The sequence below is a fragment of the Protopterus annectens genome, chromosome 8.part0 (assembly GCF_019279795.1).
Source record: "Protopterus annectens isolate FY-2018-M chromosome 8.part0, PAN1.0, whole genome shotgun sequence".
Classification (NCBI taxonomy): Eukaryota; Metazoa; Chordata; order Ceratodontiformes; family Protopteridae; genus Protopterus; species Protopterus annectens.
This window is the reverse complement of record NC_056741.1, coordinates 1642514666-1642538192: the sequence shown is the minus strand read 5'-3', so window position 1 is coordinate 1642538192 and position 23527 is coordinate 1642514666. Positions and strand designations below refer to the sequence as shown.

The window sequence follows — 23527 nt, the reverse complement described above, 5'->3', positions numbered from 1 at the left end:
AAGATACAGGCAGTGAAAATATTTTAGTCCCTTTAGTTTTATATACAGGGCAAGTAATTTTTTGTCAAACAGAGAAGTTGTGGACATTATTTAATAAAGAGTTGTAGGATTTTATCTGAGATGGGAAAGGGGCAAGAGTCAAGTGGGATAAGTTGACTCTTCCAATAGAACAAAGTGGATTAGGGTTACCTGTTTTGAAGGGATATTTCAGAGCTATATGATTAAGCCTCATATACATAACAGAAGCAGAAAGCTATAATTCAAAGTGGAAAGGGATGGTGATGATGAAGCAGTGGGAAAATTCAAGAAACAAGGAAAGTGAGTGGGACCTTGGATGCAGATTCCTAAGTAGGTTAACGGACACACAGAATATTATATTCATAAAGTACCACAAAGTATTCTAAGAATTAAGCCAACATGAGAATGGAGAAAGGAGATTTTGCTGATAGGGATTACTGCAATTAGAAGTACAGAGACTATTCAAGAGGGGGCTAGAATTTAGTGGAGAAAACTGACAAAGGAACCAAGGTACTGGGAGCAAATATCTAGGGAGTGAAAGATAACAGAATGGGAAGAAGCCAAAAAAACATTTGGACTGCAGGCTGGATTCTTCCCTCCCTACCAGGGATTGATATCAGAACACAAGAAATGAGAAAGGGATAGGGAAAACTTAAGTGCAAGACCTGCTTTGGTAGAGTTTTTAATTGAATACAGAACAGAAACTGGTGTTAAAAACGGATAGCATAGCACATAAAACACTGCACAACTATTACAGGAATCAATCAGAGGAGGTTAGAAAAGATTGGGAAGAGAACAGAAGACTGGATAAGCAATTCACTAGGCGATTATGGGAGGACACACACAGACACACACACACACATATATATATATATATATATATATATATATATATATCCCAATTATGCAACAAAGTCTAGAAGATTTAAGATTTTTGCTTGGAAGTGTTTGCATAGGTATGTTTACACCCCAAGCAGACTGCAATGAATTTTTCCTCAGGTAGATGGCAAGTGTCAGAAGCGTGACGGGGTAGTAAACGGTAAATGGGAACATATGTTTTGGGAGTGTAATGATTTGGCAGACATTAAAGATACCCTACAGAGTACTCTGTGAGAAATATTGGGTGAGCAAATAGATGTGATTAAGGAAATTATTTTTTTTAGCTGGGATGCAGGAACTGAAATGCCTAGATTTAGTAAGGCATTGTTAAGTTAATACCGATGGCTGACAAAAAAAAAACAATAACTAGAAAATACATATAAAATTCTAAACCAACTGTATTTGAAGTACTGAATATTTTAACAGAGACAAAAGAACTGGAAGTCGGATCTTTAGAAAAGGGTAGGAGCAAATTATATAAAAAATGGAAATTGTGGGAACAATGCATACAGGATAGCATTTGGGAGGAGGAGTGAGGCTTAAGGGAAGGCAGGAATTGATAAATTTATGTAATGCTGAACCGATTATAAATATACAAAACAATATACATGATGCATAATGTTTGCAAGTGGAAATATGTTAATATGGTTTGCTTTATTTTATATAAATGTATGTTTGCCTATGTCTTAAGTGATAATTCAATAAAGGTGTTAAAAATAAAGAATGACTGATTTGTCAATATTAACATGGAATATATACTGCCTTTCAGGCACAGACAAAGGCAAAAATAACTGAATTATATTAAAACAGTGCAATCAGCAATGTTATTGGAGACACATATTAATAGAAGTCACCATGTGAATGTGACACAGAAAGAATTCCAGACTGGATATTCAGCAACGTACCAAGAAAAAAGGAAATGAGGGAGTAATAATACTGATGGCAACAGGGACTCCAATAGTGACAGGAAAAAAAAAAAAAAGACTGTGATGGTAGATTTGTGGTAGTAAGGGTTTACTGGTAGAAGAGGAAAATAATGCTGTCATACAATTATATTACAACGAAAACTATCTGTATAGAACTTTAGGAGAAATAAGCTTTCAGCAGGTAATTTTATACGTGGTGAATGGGACTTGATTGCAATGTAATGGGGGGGGACCTAGAATGGAAAATATAACAAAAGAGGACAGATTTCTAAAGAAGGCTACGAGAATATTTAGTACGGAAGATGTGATATTAGCAACAGGAACTCGGTCAAACTTTACATATTTCTCAAGATACAATAAATGTGTTAAATTGCATAAAAATAACATTTCACAGAAGCATGTGTATTTAACTGAAAGCCTTGAAACCTGTCCAATGACTATATAAGATTACGCAGGAATACAAATGAAGATAAAGATGCAGGATAACGACAAAATAAGACACTCACACTTTCCTGTTTTTCTGTTAAAAAGAGATGAATTTAAGGAATGGGTAGTGGATATGAATCAAGAGTTATTAAGGAAGATAAAAGTTACTGCAGAAGGGATAGCTAGTGACGCAGATAAAATGAAAATGGAGTTTAAAAACATGGTATAAAAGAGGGAAAGGTGGAAGAGATGGGCAAGATGTAATAGGAATTATTTAAAGGGGACGACAGCCGTTAAAGTATAGCAGAAGAAGAGGAATCTCACATAACAAGAACAGGAGCAATTGCACAGTGCTAAACAGAAAATATGGGAACATTTGAATAATATGCAGGAGTTCAGAAAGACTGCAGTTATGATAAAACTCTACAGTGCAAAAACTTTTTTCCACCGTGAATTAAGTATAAAGAGTTGTAGCCCAAAACAGGGAGTCAATGATAAGAAAAACTTCCACGGTGGTGCAGCGGTAGCATTGTTGCCTCACAGCAAGAAGTCCTCCCGTTCAATTATCAGCTTGTGTTGGGAGTGCCTTCTGTGTGGAGTTTGCATGTCCTCCCTGTGTTCGAGTGGGCATTTGAAAGACATGCGTTGAATGGCTGTGCCTTCGTTGAAGGTTGAGCGTCAGGCTGGCAACTCGACACCACAACTGCCAATCATTAGCGGACTGGAGTTCCGCTGTGGCGACCCCTAACTGGGAAAAGCCGAAAGACAAACAACATGACAAGAAAAATAATCACAAATTAAATGTTTAACAATACTAGAAAAAGCATGGGGAGGGAGTACTTGCACCTTGAAGGAAAACTGTGGTGGCTGTATTAAAGAGGCCAAAACACATCCAGAGCCTGTTTCATACAGGATCATTTCAATTTTAAACTATGTATATACAGTGTAAATAATAGCTAAAAGAACAAAGATGTTACCAAAATTGACAAACATATATCAGTGTGGTTTTGTGAAGTAAAAGCAAGCATTTAATGACATGAACAGTGAAAAGATGATCCAGAGGGAGATGGAATGTGAGAAAACGCTGCTATTGTTAGTACTTGTACAGTGTAGCTGTGGTGTACTAGGCTCCGAAGCACATGTATGCAGGTTTAGGGCCTGTGTGTCCAAACCTTTAATTTCCTATCTTCCTCATTAATGGTGAGTATCCCTCTTGTCACACTGGAGACCAGGATTTGATTCCCTGATGGGGAGTAATAGTACTTTTTTGCCTTTAAGGCTAGTCTTGATTGGATGGATGGAAACATTTACATGAGAGTTTCTATTTACATCCCTGCTTGATTTGGGAGGTGGGCAGCATTAAAAAACTCAAAGTTGGTAAGAACAAGTGTGTCTATTTAAAGGTGTATATGGCTATGCCTTCTCTTGGTCCCTGTAATCACTTGCCTATTATTCTTCCTAATCTTCATGTATACAAAGCATCTAATAGAGTCACCTGGGATTTTAGGAGTAGGGCAATGGTAGCATTTGTTTTCCCTGACAGAACAATAAGGTTAAAAGTAATGCTATATGAAGGGTCAGAGATAACAATTAAAGTGGGAAGATTCTTTTCTGACAAGCTGTGCTTGAAAAGAGGCACCGGCCAGGGATGTCCTCTTTCACCATAGTTCCTTACTTTATACTTATAATTAGAGTCAATGGCAAAGAAAATAATGGATTTACAAACTGAAGGATATAACTGGTACTGTACTCAAGAAATGCTAGCTTTATTTGAAGATGATATTAGTTTGTACTTAATAAAGCTAAAGAAGGACAATTCAATGTTGTAGAATATTTTGAGACAAACTGAAATCTTTTTAGAGTATAACATTAATGATGATAAAACACAGGAAGTTAAAAAGGATTCTGAAAGCTTCCCCTTCTCTGGATCATGGTTCCCATCCATGTGAAGCAGAGTTCATCCCTCACTTATTCAAGAGGGGATGCTTGTAAATGCTCGCCCACTTACGCCCAATACACATACCCCCATAAAACCCTTGGGAACCCAAAACAATCAAATTTTACTTGGAAGCATGGCTAGGCATAAAAAGGCCCCTTGGATTGATAGCTTAGTATTCCATTACGACACTATATTGTGGTAGCTGAGGATATGTAGGAAAAGATGCAATAAAAAATACAAAAAGTGAGAACTGGAAGCTTCTGAATACAGAGATGGATACTAAAGACAATCAGTAAAAGATTTTAGTCCCCTTAGTCCTATATACAGATCAGGCATATTTTATCAATCACAGGAGAAGCTGAAGACAGTATTAAAGAGCTGAAGGAGTTTACTTGAGAACAGAAGAGGAATACAGTTAAGAGCGATAAGCTGATCATCTCCAAAGAACTAGGTGGTTTAAGAATACAGGTCTTAAATGGGTACTTTAGAGCTACTCAGTTAATGTTCATATACAGAACTTAAGAAAAAGGTTATAAATCAAAGTAGAAAATGATGATGATGAAACAAGTGGGAAGTTAGAGAAATAAAGGGAGACTAGGTTTTGCATGAAAGTCCTTAAGGGAAATAATAACTATGCAGACTATTATATTCATAAAGTAGCTGAAAGTATTCTGAGAACTAAGTCGCCGTCAGAATACAGAAAGGAAATTTTACTAATAGGCATGTCTGTCAATATAGAAACTAGGCAAGAGGTGGCCGGAACTTACCAGAGGAAATTAGCAAAGGAAACAAGGTACTGGGAGCAAGTAACTCGAGAAAGAAATGTATAATAGTACAGTGGGATAAAGCTAAGCAGAAGTTTGGACTGCAGGTTATAGACTGTCTTTCCTGTCAGAGACCGATAACAGAGTACAGGCAAACAGAAAAGAATAAGGGAGTGCTACGTGAAAGACCAGTCATGGAAAAAAATTTAGGTGAGTCTAGAACAGAAGACATTGTCAAAAGAGGGATAATTAGTAGGGCATACAAATATTGCAAGACAACTATAATAATCAATCACAGGACATTAGGAAAGACAGGGAAACAAGAATGGAAAGGTAATTTGCAAAACAATGGGAAGAAATCTTTTGGGCTTCTTAAGTATGCAAAAAAAAAAAAGTCCGAACGGTTTAGGATTTTTGCATTGAAGCGTTTATAAAAGTATTTTATACCCCAAGTAGACTTCAGATGATTTTTCATCTGGTAAAAAGCAAATGCTGTAGATGCGATGAAGAAGAGAGAGGTAACTATCGGGATTACCCAATTTGAAAGGGTATTTCAGAGCTACACAGTTAAGACTCCTATACACAGCACAAGTAGAAAACTATAATTCAATGTGGAAAGGGATGAAACAAGGAGAGATTGGGATTTTGGATACAAGCCTTTAAGGAGAATAACAATAATCATACAGAATATTATATCCATAAAGTAGAAGAAAGCATTCTAAGAACTAAGCCAACATGGGATTGGAGAAAGGAGATTCTACCGATAGGGATGACTGCAATGAGGGATATAAACAATAGGCAAGAGGGGGCTGGAATTCATTGGAGAAAACTGGCAAAGGAACCAAGGTATTGGGAGAAAATAACTAGAGAAGGAAAGATGATACAATGGGAAGATGCCAAGAATGTATTTGGACTGCAGGTTAGAGATTGCCTTGCCTATCAGGGATTGATATCAGAGTATAGGTAAAGAGAAAAAATAAGGGGGGGGGTCCTAAATGAAAGGCCAGCACTGGTAAAGTTTTTAGTAGAATCTACAGCAGAAGTTGCAATTAAAAGGAAAAATTAGTAGAGCATATTAAATATTGCATGATAACCATAAGAATCAAATAGAGAAGGTTACAAAGGATTGGGAAGAGAGATTGCATGAGCATTTCACAAAGAAAGAATGGGAGGATACATATATGTTTCCCAAATATGCAACAAAATCTAGAAGAGTTAGGATTTTTGTCTGGAAATGTTTACATATATATTTCTATACCCCAAGTAGACTGCAGAGAATTTTTCCTCAGGCAAACAGCAAATGTTGAAGGTGTAACGACGAAGAAAGAAATAATTGGAAACATACTTTCTGGAAGTGCGGTGAATTGGCAGACTTAAAGGATTCCCTGCAGGATGCACTGTCAGAGATACTGGGTGGCAGACTGGTCTGATGAGGGAGCTGATTTTATTCAGCTATGATACATAATCGGAATTACCTAAACATGGTAAGGCATTGCTGTGTCTAGTAATGGTGGCTGCCAGAAAAGCAATTACTAGAAAATGGAAATCAAAATCTAAACCAACTATACTAGAAGTAGTGAATATAGTAACAGAGATAAAACAACTGAAATTGAGATATTTAGAAAAGGGTATGAGCAAACAACATACAAAAAAATGGGAATTGTGGGAACAATACATACAAGGGAGGTACGAGGTTTAAAAAACGACAGGACTTAAATGAGCTATGTAATGTTAGACTGAAAAAGATTGGGTAGATTATAAGTGATGTATAATGTTCGCAACTGGGAGTGTGTCTGTATGGTTTGTAATGTAAAATGCTTGCAACTAGGATTGTGTCGGTGTGGTTTGTTTTTATTTATATACATGTACAAATGCCTACGTATTAAGTGATGGTTTAATAAAGATGTTTCTTGTTTAAAAAAAAAAGGCAAGAATTAAATAATTTATGCAATGTTGTTTAGGTTATAGGATATACAGCAATATATGTGAAGTATGTTTGTTATGTTAATTATAGTTTAATTACCTTTATATGAATGTAAGTTTGCCTATGTCGCAAGTGATAATTCAATACAGATATTTAAAAAAAAACAGTCATTATGGTATACTGGTTCACAAATACACAATAAATAAGAATAAACACTTCCCATTATTATTTACATGCATTATGCAGACACTTTCTCCACTTTTTAATAGTTTGTATTGCTACTGTTATTGTTATTCACAGCACATTTTCTTTTTAACGGTTTTTATTCACTCTAGCATTACATAAATTGATCAGTTCTTGCCTTCCCTTAAGCCTAACTCTTTTTCCTGAACATTATATAGTATGTATTGTTCTCACAATTTCCATTTATTTCAATGACATTTGCTCCTTCCACTAAATAAAGATCCAACTAATTCTCGTATACAATAGTCAAACTTTCCTTTACATTTGGTATACATTTTGATTTCCACTTTCTACTAGTTGCTCTTTTGGCACTCATTAGCAGCAATCTTAATTTAGTATGTCTAGGCAAGTCAGATCTATATCCTGATTCAAATGAATCATTTTCTTAGTTGGAGGTACATATGGTAATAACTAAGAATATGCCACCAGTGTGTTCTCAGTCATCTACTCAAAATATATCAGCTTACAGCCACTCTCAAACACTTAATTAACTTACTGTCTCCTAAAAATATCACTGTCCCCCTTCTTTCTCATTTGTTAAGCTGATAAGTGAATTTGCCCAAAGACCCTTTTCAGCTACAACCTGGGTCGATGGGCACCAACAGATAACCTACAGATATTTACAATACAGACATACAAATTAGTGGTTATTAAAGTACATACTCAAATCAACATATATTGGTTCCTAATCATGCAGAGACATTAATACACTCATTACACACTGCATAAATATATCAATGAGCATATACAATAAAGAATTTGCTACAGTTCTACTAATTTTAGAAAAGTTTAAATAAGCAGTCCAACAATGTAAATCAGAGCTGGCTGACTTGAGTTATTGCTATGCATTTACTAGCACTCTCAGTTCTAAAATACTTCTTAAAAAATGCCATCAATACAATGTACAGGTAGGGAGAATAACATTATTTAGACACTGAGAATAATATACACTACGTGTATTTTACCCAGTAAGATAAAAAATAGCAACTTCTAGTATCCTAATCTCAGTTATGTATAATAGATAGAAGCAGCTTTACTTATGGGCATTAAACAATTGCATATTTGTGTACTGTTACATGATTTGAAGATGTTTTCAGAAAGCAGTGTATTTATTTGCGTGATATTTTGAGGAATAGTGTTCTAGGATGCTGGCATTTTTTTTTTCAAATTCTTTTTCACTAGTACCTATAGAAAATGAGGGCCTCTGGATTTGTACACAGCCAGATTTTCTTACTTTATAACCAGTATGTTTGATTTGAAGTGTGTTTTCCAGGAGAGGAGAAAGCAGTTTTCATTCAATATTTCAGTCCTTCAGCAACGTTTATATGATCCCATCTATTAATCCCTGCTCCCTTAAATAAAAAATGCTGCCTCAGCTGGCTTGCCGACAATTCACTGATGGAAACTTGGTAGAAGTATAACTTTCTGAAGAAACTAACTTAATGTTACTATTCCTTGACTGAGTGACTGGTACACGATCAATCAAATCTCAACTTATCACAGCAAAAGTGTCTCAACTTTCTCATCCCCTTGTTGCTGCCCAATCTACCATACTACTTCAAATTTTCTTTGTGTACCATAATTAAAAATGTCACAAGAAAGGCAAGGCCTTTTTTTATCACTAATCCCAAACAGTGGAACAGCCATACTTGCACAACTCTAAATCTTCCTAACTTAATCTCCCTGTTATAAGCTCTACTTTCTAAAAAGACTTAATATGCCTGCTTTTCTACATGACCCAAATCACCCCCAAGTCAAAAGTATTCTCTCAATTCAGGCTAGTTTATTAATACTCCCTGGAATTCTTTAAGGTATTTAGCATACCAAACAGTGCATATAATATTTCACTGTGTATGTATACACATGGACCTACTTTACAAGCTCAAAGTTTCAAAACTTCGAACTGCAAATGGTCGAGACCACATGATTGAAGTTTTGAAACTTCGAAATTGTAATAAAAAAATAAATAAAAACATTTTTTTTTACATTTTTGCCCTGCTCCTCACACCCCCTGCTCACCAATATCACACTACAGTGAGGATAATAGAAAATTTCCTATTCCATGTTGTACAGCGATCTCCATTCAAAACGTTCAAAGTTTCTAAACTTCGATCTTATGGTTTCGACCATTTGCAGTTTGAAGTTTTGAAACTTCAAGCTTGTGAAGGGAGTGTGTGTGAGTGTGTGTGTGTGTGTGTGTGTGTGTGTGTGTGTGTGTGTGTGTGTGTGTGTCTCTGTTGTGTAACACTGGACTGCCATAATGTCAAATGTAAAAAAATAAATTTGAACATAACAAAAAAAGAAACAAAAAAAAATGAAAACAATAATATCTAGAGAGATTATATTAAAACTCCCCCCTCCCCCCAAACAGTAACCTCAAATGTGTCTAAACAGTGGAAGTGTTACAGAAAAGTTTTAATGATGGTAAGTTGTAGGGATAGGACTAGGGGAAGGGGCAGTGTTAGGGTTAGCACCCATTACTAAAGAGGGTAATGGGTTTCCATCCATCTGCACCACCTTACTTACTGGGTGCTAACCCTAGCCCTAATGCTGCCCCTTCCTCCAACCCTAACCCTACACCTTAATGTCATTAAAATCTTTCCATAACACTGCCACTATACAAGACAGACTCAGATACACAAATATTCAAAAAAACACATAAACAACACTACATCTGTCCCCTAACCTTACCCCTTACCCTAAAATACATAAACGTACAAACAAACACACAACACTCATCCTTCACTCATCCCTGACCCAACTGTAACTCACATACACACACAAAGATGCTCTTCACCACCCCCAACCCCACTTAACTGTATCAACATTCTATACCACTGACATATCCACTGCTCAGCCAGCCGTACTGTCAACATTAAATCACACTCCTGAGTTTGACAAACAAATGTACATTCGGTCAAATGCAGGGGAACCATTTTTGTTCCTACTGCTTAACTCCTGGCTTACAGTAAAATATTGTCCATAAGTATCCATAAATGTATTAAGATGGCAGAGTTTGGCTACATGCCCATGATGATTAGATGAAGAGGGTTTAAATGACCAGGCACAACTGGCTGAAGTTCACACTGAAGCTGTGTGGGCAATGTGGCATCAATTTGTACAAACTGCTGTCTGCAGAGTTTCTCTTTTCCCAGCTATATGCTGTGTAACTGCAAAATTAGTCTATAAATTAAGGAAGTGGAGGGACTGCCCTCCACATGGGCAATGCATGGAGGCTCTCTCCCTGCAAAAACATCTATTTCACCCTGTGCAGGTGAGTTTTAGGGCTGCTGTTTCCTCAATTACTTTTAATCAAGGAGTTTCATTTCTTGGGCAATTATGTCTTGCTCTCTCATGATGGAAGTGCTTAGCAAATAAATTACAAAAATGTATTTCTCATGATGAGTGTGTGTGTGACTGACAGAATGAGTCTGCATGTGTGTGTGTGTGTGTGTGTGTGTGTGTGTGTGTGTGTGTGTGTGTGTGTGTGTGTGTGTGTGTGTGTGTGTATGTGTGTCTCTGCGCCCATGTAGCTAATTCACTATACTTACATCTCCTGAGGTACGAGAACATGTTTCTGTGGTGCTGGGGGGCCAGTTCAAAGCTACTGATACCAAAATATACTAAAGAGTGACGATAGTATGGCAGCTGCTTTAAGATTTTTTTTAATGAAGCACCCCAAGACATTTACACAAAATATGATACTATACAACATTTGCACCTGCACACATGCATAAAACACCAATATCAAGCCTACCCCAACCTACTACTGTGTACACACACAAACACAGAGAGGAAGAAATGGGCTACCTCATTCTCAGGTCTTCATTTCCAGCAGCTCTAATGGGACCTGCTGTACTCAAGGTTAAGGGTCATAATGTAATAAAATGATATTGCATTTGACAGGCCACACTGTCACAGACCTGTACATGGCCTCCTTTATACAGAACAGTCTTATAAACTTACTTTGATTTGTTGTATTCAAATTCAATGTGCAGACAGTCTTCAATGCCAACTTCCATTTTGATGGAAGAATTCAACTCAGGATATGTACTGAGTGTGTGTACAATAATATCCATTTCCTTCACAACATCATTTAGCCTTCGAGTGATAGTTGCTCTGAGAAAGTATCTACACAAAGAACAAAAATACATTTATTGCTTAAAAAATAACAGCAAAGGCCCAACAGCAAAAAGATTAAATAAAATAGCATAACAAAAGCAAGGTTTTTATTTACTTCACTTCTTCAGACTTGATAAAACTGAAACATCACCAGCTTTAAGCTCCCTTTTTAAATGAACGCATGTATCTACTTAAAATGTAACTGAGTGCTTCAGACTTCTTTACATTAAATAGTATAAAACACACATAAGCCCTGGGGATACATCAGCATTCACTCCTACTTCCACTTTGTATTATCAATGCTGTTTCAAAGAATATGAGTTTCAAGGGCAGAGAAGTTTTAATGGCAAGCTGAATGCTTATACTTGATAGCATTTCTTACAAAGATGTGAAACAAAATTTCCTTAACAACTGCTAAATTAGCAACCTTAAAAGCTTTGTTTAGACAATGTCAAAACCATGAGAAGATAATGAAATTGCCTTTCAGATATAGTTAAATTATACACTTTAAAAATTTCAAGCAGAACACATTCACTTTTATTCTCACGTGTTTTTTTAAAAAGACTTTCATTTGTTGCATAATTGAGCTTCCTGAGATGTTTGTATATTTTATATCCTACAGACTGCCATACCCCTCAACCTGGAAACATCAAAAATATGGAATAGGTACAAATCTATACACTGATTAGTGTAAAATGTGCATACATAATTACACAACCCGCTCACTCCAATGGAATTGTGGGATACCAAATTTCAAACACAAACTGAAGAACAGCACCAAAATATAGCACCAGAGTCCCCCAGCAGCTATTCCAATGTCCCATTACCTGGCTACTTTGTCACGTTTACCATAAACACTAATGTGTGCATACTGCTTTACTTCTACAATGATTATTTGGATTTTATTTTTACATTTTATAGCACAATGCACAAAAACTAATAGATATCTGCTAAACAAAGTAATACTGTCTCACAATGAAAATAGACTTGCCATTAAAACTTCTCTGCCCTTGAAACTCATATTCTTTGAAACAGCATTGAAACCCACACCACAGCCAAAGAAAATGCATATGGCCAGTGGTGGATAAAGATTACCTTTGGGCTGTTTTCAAATCAGAGGCCCCTTGCACACAAAGCAAACATACATGCGTTCTTTGATACACCTTCCTGACTTTATTAAGTTATATTCCTTCTATAACACAGCACACTTGTTAGATTTAAGTTAGAGCGCATTTTAAATTTGTTTAAACATTTTTCCAGTAGGTACACATACACACACACAATATATATATATATATATATATATATATATATATATATATGTATATATGTATATATATAATATAGAATGACAGTAGTGTAAGCCATAGACATCCTGCACAGATTCTTGCACTTATTTTCATTTTCACTTTTTTTTTTGGGTGGGGGGGGGGCGGCAAAAGACAGGACACATTTTAAACATTGCTTGCATAATTTTGGAAAGTTGTTTGAATAAAATGTGTTACCACCATGCATTTCACTGCCAAGTCTTGAACCAGGACCCTGTGCACTACAGTCAGAGCAACACACCACTAAGCCAAATCAGCAGTTTTCTGAAAGACATGAAACTTAAACAACAAAGTATGGAGAAAGGGGTAGTAGGATGACCAGCTCAAACACGGACTTTAGACAAGAATGTGATTTTTTGGAAAAAATGTTTGAAGAAAGAGGTTATCCCAGAGATTTTGTTAGGAAAATAAGAATAGAGGTGGAAAATGGTAGAGCCACCAGATTTAAACCTATTAAAGGAGACGGAACAAACACTAATTTTGTAGATAATTTAAATGACAACAGTAATAATAGAAAAGACAATTACGAAAAAGCTTTAATTATAGAATATAATACTTCCAATATAAAAATAGGTGAAATTTTCCAAAGAGAGTGGGGGAAATTTTCTGCCATAACTGACATAGGAAGCATAAATAATTTATTACCAAAAATAGTTTATAAGAACTCGTGGAATATGAAACAAATATTGGAGTCAAAATCGAGATTTAGTGTGGATAATAAAGAACAGACAAAAATGACTATGGATGGACAAAAAAGGAAAGGAAGTTATAAATGTAATAGGTGTAATCAATGTGGATTTATGATGAACGTTAGTGAAGTCAATATTGTTGGAAGAAATTATATTATCAGGAGCAATGACTACCATAATTGTGGGACTAAGGGGGTAGTCTATCTAGCTGTGTGTAAGCTATGTGGTTCATTTTACGTAGGAAAGACGGAACGGGCCCTGAGGAAGAGAATTTATGAACACACTTATGATATTCTTAAAAATAAAGAAACAAATGCACTAAGCAGGCATACTAAAGAATGTGAAGGGGCACAATTTGAATTTTTTGTAATTGAACAAGTCAAAAAAGAGTTAAGGGGAGGTTTGTGGGAAGAGTGGTTAGGTTATAAGGAATTATGGTGGCAAATTAAACTTGATGCCACAAGAATACCAGGACTAAATGACCACATCTCCTTAACTCCATTGTTAAAATTAAAAGCTGCAGAAATATGAATGAATTGACATATTTCCAATGACCAGGAGATGGCAGTATTTAAAAAGGAATCTTTATGCTTTTTATTTTCTTATTTTTTAAAAGTTTCAACCACACTGAATTACTATTCTTTCTTTACATACTCAATATTCATTTAATATTTTTTAAATAAAACAACAAACTTTTTTAATAGGTTTTAAAAGGTTTTAAAACATAACAAACATATTTATTATCAAATTAAGTACAAACTAAGTAAAACAATGAAAGGAGATGGAATAAAGTTATTTTATTGTATTTTATTCAGAAGCTTGATATATTCATGAGGGGGCAGTAATAGGAATGTAAATCACTAATGCACTTTATATTTATTGGCTGAATTTGAATTGAACTTGTATTTAAGCATTAATTAAATATTTTAACGATTGTCTGATGAAGTCCTGACTAGTGAGGGACGAAAACGCAACTACTGCAAAGAGCGTTAATGTGCTGTCAACATACTATTTGTGGCTGTTTTTATTTCGTGGTAAATTAAACAGAGTGAATTCTAACTTTTGGAGTTTCCTTCTGGTTCCTGGATACTCATTGAAATTTTCGAGTTACCAGTTCTGTTTTTTATTGGATTTATATATATATACATATATATATATATATATATATATATATATATACACACACACACACACACACACACACACACACACACAGAAGTCTACTCACATAACCGAATTTTCACTTCCCCGAAAGGACAAGATGACTTCGCTGAACATTTGCTTTCATGAACACTCGGATCACTGCAATTTTACTCCAGGAAAGGAACCATTTGGCCACTACGAGAAAAAAAACAAACCGAAGCAAATCAAACCCACCCAACTGTGAGCTTTGCCCCACACTCCCCCATGTAGGCAGCTGCACCCCCCACACCCCCAACTAAATATACCAACTCCGACACTGTGTTACAGTGGGGAAAAAGGCAAAGTTCACCATGGTAGCCAAGTGTTTCGTTTCCCAGAGTAAAACTTCTGTGATCTGACCGTTTGTGAAAGTATGTTTTCATCACAGTCACCCTGTCCTTTTAATTTTCAGGTAAGTGAACATTTTATCATATAAAGGAGATCCATGTAAACATATATATGTAAACATATATATATATATATATATATATATACATATACACACACACACACACACACACACACACATACATATGTATCTATATATTATGTGTGGTCATACACACATACACACATATATATGTCTCCATGTAAACTTACTAAAAATTATAATCTAGATGGCTTTCATGTCAACTTATTGAAAAGCAATAGACTGAAAGTCATAATGCCAAATGTATAATGTTGAAATTTCAAAATGCTGAACTGTTAAAATACTGAAATCAAAATACCTACTCCTGTACATGTGTGGAGAGTGAGACTGGTCTCCCCTGCAGGACTCGTGTTAGTGTTCACTTCTGAGATTCTCCAACATGGAAGTGATACTGTTTGCTGACTGGATGTGTACTGACAGTGTACATACGCAGTACATGCATGATATTAGAAGGTACTACTACTACTTCTACTACAACAACAACATTGTAAAGTTTCAACATTTTGACATTTCAGGATTCTGCATCAAGTGTTATGACTTTCAATATTTCAGTATTCAATAAATTGTCACACACCATATATCTATCTATCTATATATATATATATATATATATATATATATATATATGTACACACACATACACACACACACACACACACACACACACACACACACACACACACACACACACACACACACACATTTTCATTTCACTATTTAAAACTCAACTGTTACATTGGGAAACAAGCTGCCTAGATCAAGAAGCACAAAACTGAAAAACCTCAAACAGAAAAATTCCAGAAGGTGTTACCAGAGGGGCATGTCCGTACGCTCGATGTTGTGGTGCTCGATCTTGCTGGATCTCGGTGTGATATTCTAAAGATATTACTTTCTGATGTGACAGTCCTCAAATCTTTAATAGTAAATGTATATTTAAAATACATAGCTGGCAGATGAGACAACCCATCCACAGATGAATAAAGGAAGAGTGCTCTTAACCCATCATAGGGAGTTCCCAGTACATGTCCTTATCATATGATGTCTGAGAAGAACCTCCTTTGATGGCTCCTTGGCTGGGTTAAACCTCAGGGAATAATCATAAACAAGAACGAGTGTGAGGACAACACAGGCATGAAGCGGCAATACTGACTTCCCAAATGTAGCTCGACATTCCTACTTGCAGTCACTATAACAATGCTTGGTAAAAAGTAGGCACTGAAGACCTAGTGGCCAGGACACACAAGTGTGCCTTGGAGACATTCCTGAAGCAAACACTCTAACTACTTCCCTATCACACTGAGCTTTGTCTGCAGCACTTCTTTGTGCGCACTTATCAGCCTACTGGCAAAAAATCAGTGCAGTTAGCAATCCACTTGGAAAGCACCTGGTTAGCAACCACAAGTCCTTCCTTTCTGAAACCAGCCTACTTTTCAAACTCGTACACCTATTTCAGGAAACACCTGAATTGCCCAGTGCTTAGCCAGAGTGAAATGGGCCTCTTTCCCCAGTTTTTCCCCTATAAAGAAACCAAATGAATGGAGTGATTCAGTAAGAACTTGGAAACCACCTTTAAAAGTAAGCAAGTGCTCATCCTATGGGGCACCCTATTCTTGGGAAAAGCCAAACATGGATCATTATGATTAATGGCCTAGAGCTCTGCATTCTTAAATGTTTCCAGAGAAATTAACTTCAATAATATCAACCTAACAACAGGCTCAAATAGTTAGTCCCATGGAGGGAAGGAATTTATTTACTTATTTAATTGAAATCTGTTAACAGGGGTTAGTGGATTGAACCAAAAATGGCCTAATTTCAGACATGGCATGGTTGTATAGCGGCGAGACAGTAAGAATCAGCAGTTTACAGAAATAAATAAAAAGGCATGATTACCAACATACCGTGATTCAAGTTACATATGAAATAAGGTATATGCAAATATCAAAACAGTAAGAGTAACATCCACATAAAAAATGTACATAGTCATACAAAGTATAAGCATGTGTACAAAATGATGCAGCCTACTACACTCAAATGTCAGGAAATAGAATGAAGGAAAAGTGTTACAGAACAAGTCAATACTAAATCAGTGTACTTACAGTGGACAAAAAAAGTTTACACACCCCTGCTAAAATGCCAGGTTTTTGAGATATAAAAAAATGACACCACAATAAATAATTTCAAAACTTTTCCCACGTACAATACACTGGTTGTGTAAGTATTCACACCCTTAAACTAATACTTTGTTGTGTGTTCACACCCTTAAACTGATACTTTGTTGATGCACCTTTTGATTTAATTACAACATTCAGTCTTCTTGGGTACACACCTACCTTCAATTAGAGACTCTGATTAACTCCAAATAAAGTTCAGCTGTCCTAGCAGGATTTTCCTGACATTTACTCAGTTGCCTACTACAGTAAAAGCCATGGTTCGCAGAGAGCTTACAAAGCATCAAAGGGATTTCATTGCTGAAAGGTATCAGTTAGGAGAAGGGTGCAAAAACATTTCCACAGCGTTGGATATACCATGGAACACAGTGAGGACAGTAATCAAAAAGTGGAGAAAATATGGGACGTTGCAAAGAACTGGATGTCCCTCCAAAATTGATGAAAAGACAAGATGAAAACTGGACAGGGAGGCTGCCAAGAGTCCTACAGCAACACTGAAGGAGCTGCAGGAATTTCTGGCAAGTACTGGTTGTGTACTATATGTGACAACAATCTCCCGTGTTCTCCATATGTCTGGACTATGGGTTAGGGTTGCAAGATGGAAGCCTTTTCTTACACAGAAAAACATCCAGGCCTGGCTAAAATTTGCAAAACAATACATCAAGTCTCTCAAAAGCATGTGGGAAAATGTGTTATGGTCTGATGAGACCAAGGTTGAACTTTCTGGCCACAATTCCAAAAGGTACGTTTGGCGCAAAAACAACACTTCACATCAACAAAAGAACACCATTCCCATGGTGAAGGCAGTATCATGCTTTGGGGTTGCTTTTCTTCAGCTGGAACTGTGGCGTTAGTCAAGGTGGAGGGAATTATGAACAGTTCCAAATACATCACTTTTGGCACAAAAACATCAGGTGTCTACTAGAAAGCTGAAGATGAAGAGGAAATTTCACCTTTCAGCATGACAATGACCCCAAGCACACATCAAAATCAACAAAAGAATGGCTTCACCAGAAGACAATTAAAGTTTTGGAATGGCCCAGCCAGATTCCAGACATAAATCCAATAGAAAATCTGTGGGGTGACCTGAAGAGGGCTGTGAACAAGAGATGCCCTTGCAATCTGAGAGATTTGGAGCGCTTTTGCAAGGAAGAGTGGGCAGATACTGCCAAGTCAAGATGTGCCATGCTGATAGACTTCTACCCAAGAAGACTGAATGTTGTAATTAAATCAAAAGGTGCTTCAACAAAGTTTTAGTTTAAGGGTGTGCACACACAACAAAGTATTAGTTTAAGGCTGTGCACACTTATGCAACCAGCATATTGTACATTTTTTTATTTTTTATATTTTTCCCCTAACAGATTTGTTTGTTTTTCAATTGAATTGTGAAGGTTATAGGTCACATTAAAGGTGGTAAAAGTTTTGAAATTATTTATTGTGGTCTCATTTTTTTTTATATATATCATAAAAACCTAGCATTTTAACAGGGGTGTGTAAACTTTTTATATCCACTGTAGGTTATGAGGGGAATGACTAGGGCAGGCAGCTCTAATGGTCAAGATGTTATCGGTCTTTGATTGATTCAGTTGGCAGTGTGTCACACAGAATGGGGTTAAGGATGGGAAATGCAAGTCTGGGGTTGCCAGGGAGTTATTTGGACAAATACAGCACTGTTGACCTGGGATTGTTGTCGTTGGTGCTGAGTGTTTAAACAAGTAGTTTGTGGCTTAAGGGGTGAGTAGTATCACTGTGTATGGTTTGGTGTATACTGCTTAGAAGGCAATCAGTGCTTTCCATTACTGCAAGCTAATTTGCTCTTTGTAGAGAGATACAGTGATGCCTTTGATGACAGGGGGATGAAGTGACCCATTTTACTGGATACTGTTTGCCATGTGTTAAGGGTTTTTTCTCAAACTAAGAATTGGAGGGCATATTCAAAACCCTAGAAAGTTCATCTGACCCCTGCCACCCACCTCAACTCAAAGTTGAGGGGTAAAAAAAAACAATGCCCATACTGCACTCTTGCACCAGCAGCACCTGACAACTGCACCCCTGACAGTATGCGCCCAGAAGGACTGCAGTCATAGCCCCACTCTTGTTAAACTTCTGGGTATATAATTCTACCTGAGCCTGTAAAATATTGTGCCTCTAGCATGTTTTCCTTAAGGGGAAGGTACTGTGAATTTTGCAATAGGTATAATTTGTAGGGATACATTTTAAAGTTGGGTCATATAATATGCCAAGGTATTTGAATGAAGAAAATCACTCAAATTAAAAGTTAAGGGGTATGGGAGATGTGAAAGGTTGTTTTAACGTTTGGTGGTTGCTAAAAGAAATATTTTTTTTTTGTGTGTTCAGTGTTAGTGTTTACCTGGTAGCTATGGACATAGGTTGATTAGTGCTGTTTGGAGGATTAGTAGTACAGTTTTACAAGTAGAGTAGGAGTTATAAAAGTTAAGTCATCAGCAAAAGGAATGACATTTGTGTCTGCTGGGTTAATGGGCAGAGAGTTGAAGGCTATGTTCAACATACCAGGGTTCCAGATGTTGCCTGAGGGAATGATGGTAACTTTGTGGTGAAAGGAATTACTGATTTTTGTAGCAAAGGGTCTGCTAGGGAACTGGATAACCATTCTAAAGTGGGAGATCTGAGATTGAGCTATGGAATTAATTAGCTTAGTGAGATTAACACAGTCAAGGGCTCTACTGAACTGATAAATAAAGCACCAGTAAAGTGGCCTTTGTTAGTATGGGCTGAATTGTGTCAGCGCATGAAGGGCAGTTTGAGTGCTCCTCTCCTATGTTGTAAGAAACCCTACCAGTGAAATGCAATTATATTACACTGACAAAGGAGTTTAGTAAGTTAGATAACTATTGCTCCTACTAACAATTTACCTTTCTGGGGGATCAGGGTTAACATAAAAGATGGATAGGTGTATTTTGGTATATGGTCTAAGACATCTTCTTATCAAATGTCAGACAAAGTAGGTAAAGAGTGAAAGAGTAAAAAGATGACATCAGTGATTGGAAATCAAGTCTCATAATTTGTTGAATGAACAACGGGAAAAGGCCATCACAGCTTGTCACACTGTGTGGGGGAAGAGACAGAATTAGATTTTTTTTGTTTTTTCATTTTTGTTAGCTGATGTGGTGGTATAGAGAATTAAACCCTTGACTATGAACCAGGTGACCCGGGTTCAATTAGCAGTTCTGGTGACTGACAGAGTGGCAGAGAGGGGGGAGAGGGTGGTACATGGGTGCCTGTTGGCAATGATCCTTGATGGAGGTCAAGGATATTGCTAGAGGAGATATGTTCAGCAGGGTTGGAAATGGGCCTGGTTTAACTGCTGAAGAGGAACGGTTATATACCATTTGTTCACATTGCACTCTCATCCTAGACTTAACCACACTGCCACACGGGGGGGTGGTCATATAGACCCCCTCAGAGGGCCACTCAAACATGCCGAGCCCCTCCCCTGCCTAGTATTCATGACATGCCCAGAAATGCAGGAAAAAGTCCAGGGGAAAAGGAGTTAGTTAGTAGATCCAGCACAAAGAGGATATAGGGGCTAGGACAGCAATAATTACAGAAAAGAGGGGCAAAAAATGTAATTTTTTGTTTCTTTTTGTGATCTTCATAGTTCAAGGTAGGGAAGGAATATTAGAGGGATGATATACCAGAGTTGAGCTGACATTTATTTGGCAAAATCATTAGTGGTAAATGAGTATGTTCTCAGTTATTTTTGTGTGGCCATTTAGCTTACTTCTCCCTTTCCACAGGTTAGAATGTTGAGATTTGTTTACTGCATAGGTATGTGGCTTTAACACGTCTAATTGCCTTTTTGTCTAGACTGCTCAGTGAATTTTAGTTGTAGTGATCCATGGATGGTTTTATTCGTTTCCCTTTCACATATGTGGAATTTCTTTAAGTAGTTGATGTAATAATGTGTGGGATCATGCCATATCATTGTATTATGTCTGTTTTACACATTTCCCATTGGCTCCCTGTCAGATATTGCATTATGTATAAGATTCTTCTTAAAGGACCACTACGTGCTGCTGCACTTGTTTTCTCATTTCTGAAGTTCCTTTCCCCCTATCTTTTGATTGTAACACTGTACCATATTCCTTCTGCTATCCTACATCACGATTTCCATAATTGTTTTCATTAGCCATTCTTACAGCTCCGGTACTCTGAGCCATCTTTAAGCGTATCACAGTCTCGCAGAGCTGTAGAGAACGTATGGGCACTCAAACTGTTTGGTAATAATGCCCTATGTTATTTTTCACTTTTTGCTCAGCTGCTGTCCAAGAACTGCCCATGAGCCGCCTCCTTCAGTCCTTTCGCCCTGGGAACGCTCACACTATTAATTATACATGAGCTCTTTTAATTGTTGGTTCCTTCAGCCAATAAAAATGCATTGCTGACTGACTGTGGGAACTACTCTATTCACTGAAGTTGTTAGACGCATCTGTTTTGTTGTGGGATTACTACGATACCTGCTTATCCCACAAGTGTTTTCGAGTGAAGACTTTTTCTTTTACCACAGGCATGTTTAGCATAATTACAGACATCTGAGGCATTTCAGTCGGCTTGTAACTGCTACTTCCATTTACAGTTAAGACACATCTTGCATTGGTTCCTAAGGAGTATGTTATAAACAGTCTGTGTACCATTTTTTCTTTAAGGGTATAGGAAAAACTTCAGCAATCTGGAAGAGTCACCTCGTGAAAAAGAAAAAAAAAACATATAAGATGTGCCCACGAACATCCCAAATGCCACCTCGTATTAGAAACTATGAGCAAACCATCACATTTTCTCTGTCTCACTAAAATTAGTCATGCCACCCCCCTCTACCCAACTTCTTTGCTCGAGAATTTTTTAAAATGAAAACACGATAGTGCAATAGTGCAATATCATCTTGATAAATCAGTGCCGATATTGCCGTTGCAGTAATGACCGAAGTGATAAAATTGCTTGCATCTGCTGTTGATTTTACTAGGTTTTGTCATGCTTCTGCAGACCTTCAATTATTGATGCACATCTTCAAAGTTCCTACTTGATTTTAGTGCATCGGTTATTTTACTGCTGAAGATTCTGCTTCGTTCTTGTTTCTGCAAGGGAAGCGGCTTCTATTTCATTTTAGTGCATCGGTTATTTTACTGCTGAAGGGTCTGCTACTTTCTTGTTTTTGCAAGGGAAACTGGGTGTCTTATGATGCACTGGCTGTCAGTTCATCTTTGTTGCAGGCAATATTTTTGGTATGTCTGACTTCTGTTACATTGTATGTTGACTTCCTTCACCCTTTGAATTAACATTTGCAAACTTGCACCTTGGTGTGTCAATCAGTTGGCAATGGATGGTTAAGGCGAGATTTCGTTAAGCATGGTTGGTTGAGTAAGGGAAATGCATGCAGCATTTCGGACAGTGCTATGATTAGCAGTATACTGCATTTTGTTGTGTTGTTTTTTTATAATAATATCAATGCAGTGGTGACCTTCTGAGTTTTGAATGCTTTGCCTTTAAAATAGGCCTACTAAGTACTGAAACCGATAGCATATATCTTTGGGCTTTAGATGGTAAAGGTCCGACAGAACGGGATTAATAAAATAGAAAAAAAAGTAGAAACCCTTTACTGGGGAGAAGTATTTTTTGCTGATTGTGCTGATTTCCACACGTTGGGCATATGGTTAGATGTAAGGCATATGTTATAAATGTGCAGTAGAAAGTTATTTTGAATTCTCTGAAGTGGTAAAAAGAATCAAGGTGTCCGATTACTAAAGCAAAGAAAACTATCAGTAGGGACTTTTATTTATTTAATTATTTATTTGTTTATTTATTTATTTTGTTTTGCTTCTCTGAAGTAAAAGGGCAGGAGGTTGTGTGTGCTTGGAGGAAGAGTGGAGAATTCCTGGAGAAAATCTGTTATAAAGAGCTGTCCTTCTGAAAACTGAACTGTGTCTTGTAAAGGTCTCGATAAGACATTCAACACCACCCCCACACCTAGGCATCAAACATAAACACTTAGACAAAAAATGTTAATCCCTATGCAGTTGGCTTACAAAGAGAACCCATGAAGTTAGCGTGAGCTGCTGTATCTCCTGCAAATGTTTTGTGTAGAAAATGCTCATCAGTGTTTGTGCTATAAAATTTGAAAGCAGTGTTAGTAGCACAACAGGCAGCATATTTGCTTTTGATGCAAAAGGCTGAGGGTTTTACTCCCACACCATGCAGATGGATTGCTGACACTGTGTTGTACTTTAAGGGGGAGGGTTCTGAAGCTCTGAGTGTGTCCTCCTTTGGACAAGATGCCTAGGGACTATAAACCTGTTGTTTTCATGGGATCACAGGAAGTTACTAGGCTACTGGCCATGAGGCCTTTCCAAGCCTAGCCAAAGTTTTTGGCCCATGTTTGCCATCCATTCCCTATTACAACAGTATCAGCTTACCAACTTTTTAACTTAACATGGGTGGCCGCAGTGGTGCAGC

At 37.0% G+C, this 23527-nt stretch overlaps 1 protein-coding gene across 1 annotated transcript in view; it reads right to left on the bottom strand.

Moving 5' to 3' along the window:
* Positions 1-23527, bottom strand: part of VPS26B (VPS26, retromer complex component B) — a 589545-nt gene that overhangs the window by 152594 nt on the left and 413424 nt on the right. The window contains exon 3 of the mRNA XM_044081166.1: positions 11086-11250. Coding sequence (XP_043937101.1) covers positions 11086-11250 — 165 coding nt within the window. The remainder of the gene's footprint in view (positions 1-11085; positions 11251-23527) is intronic.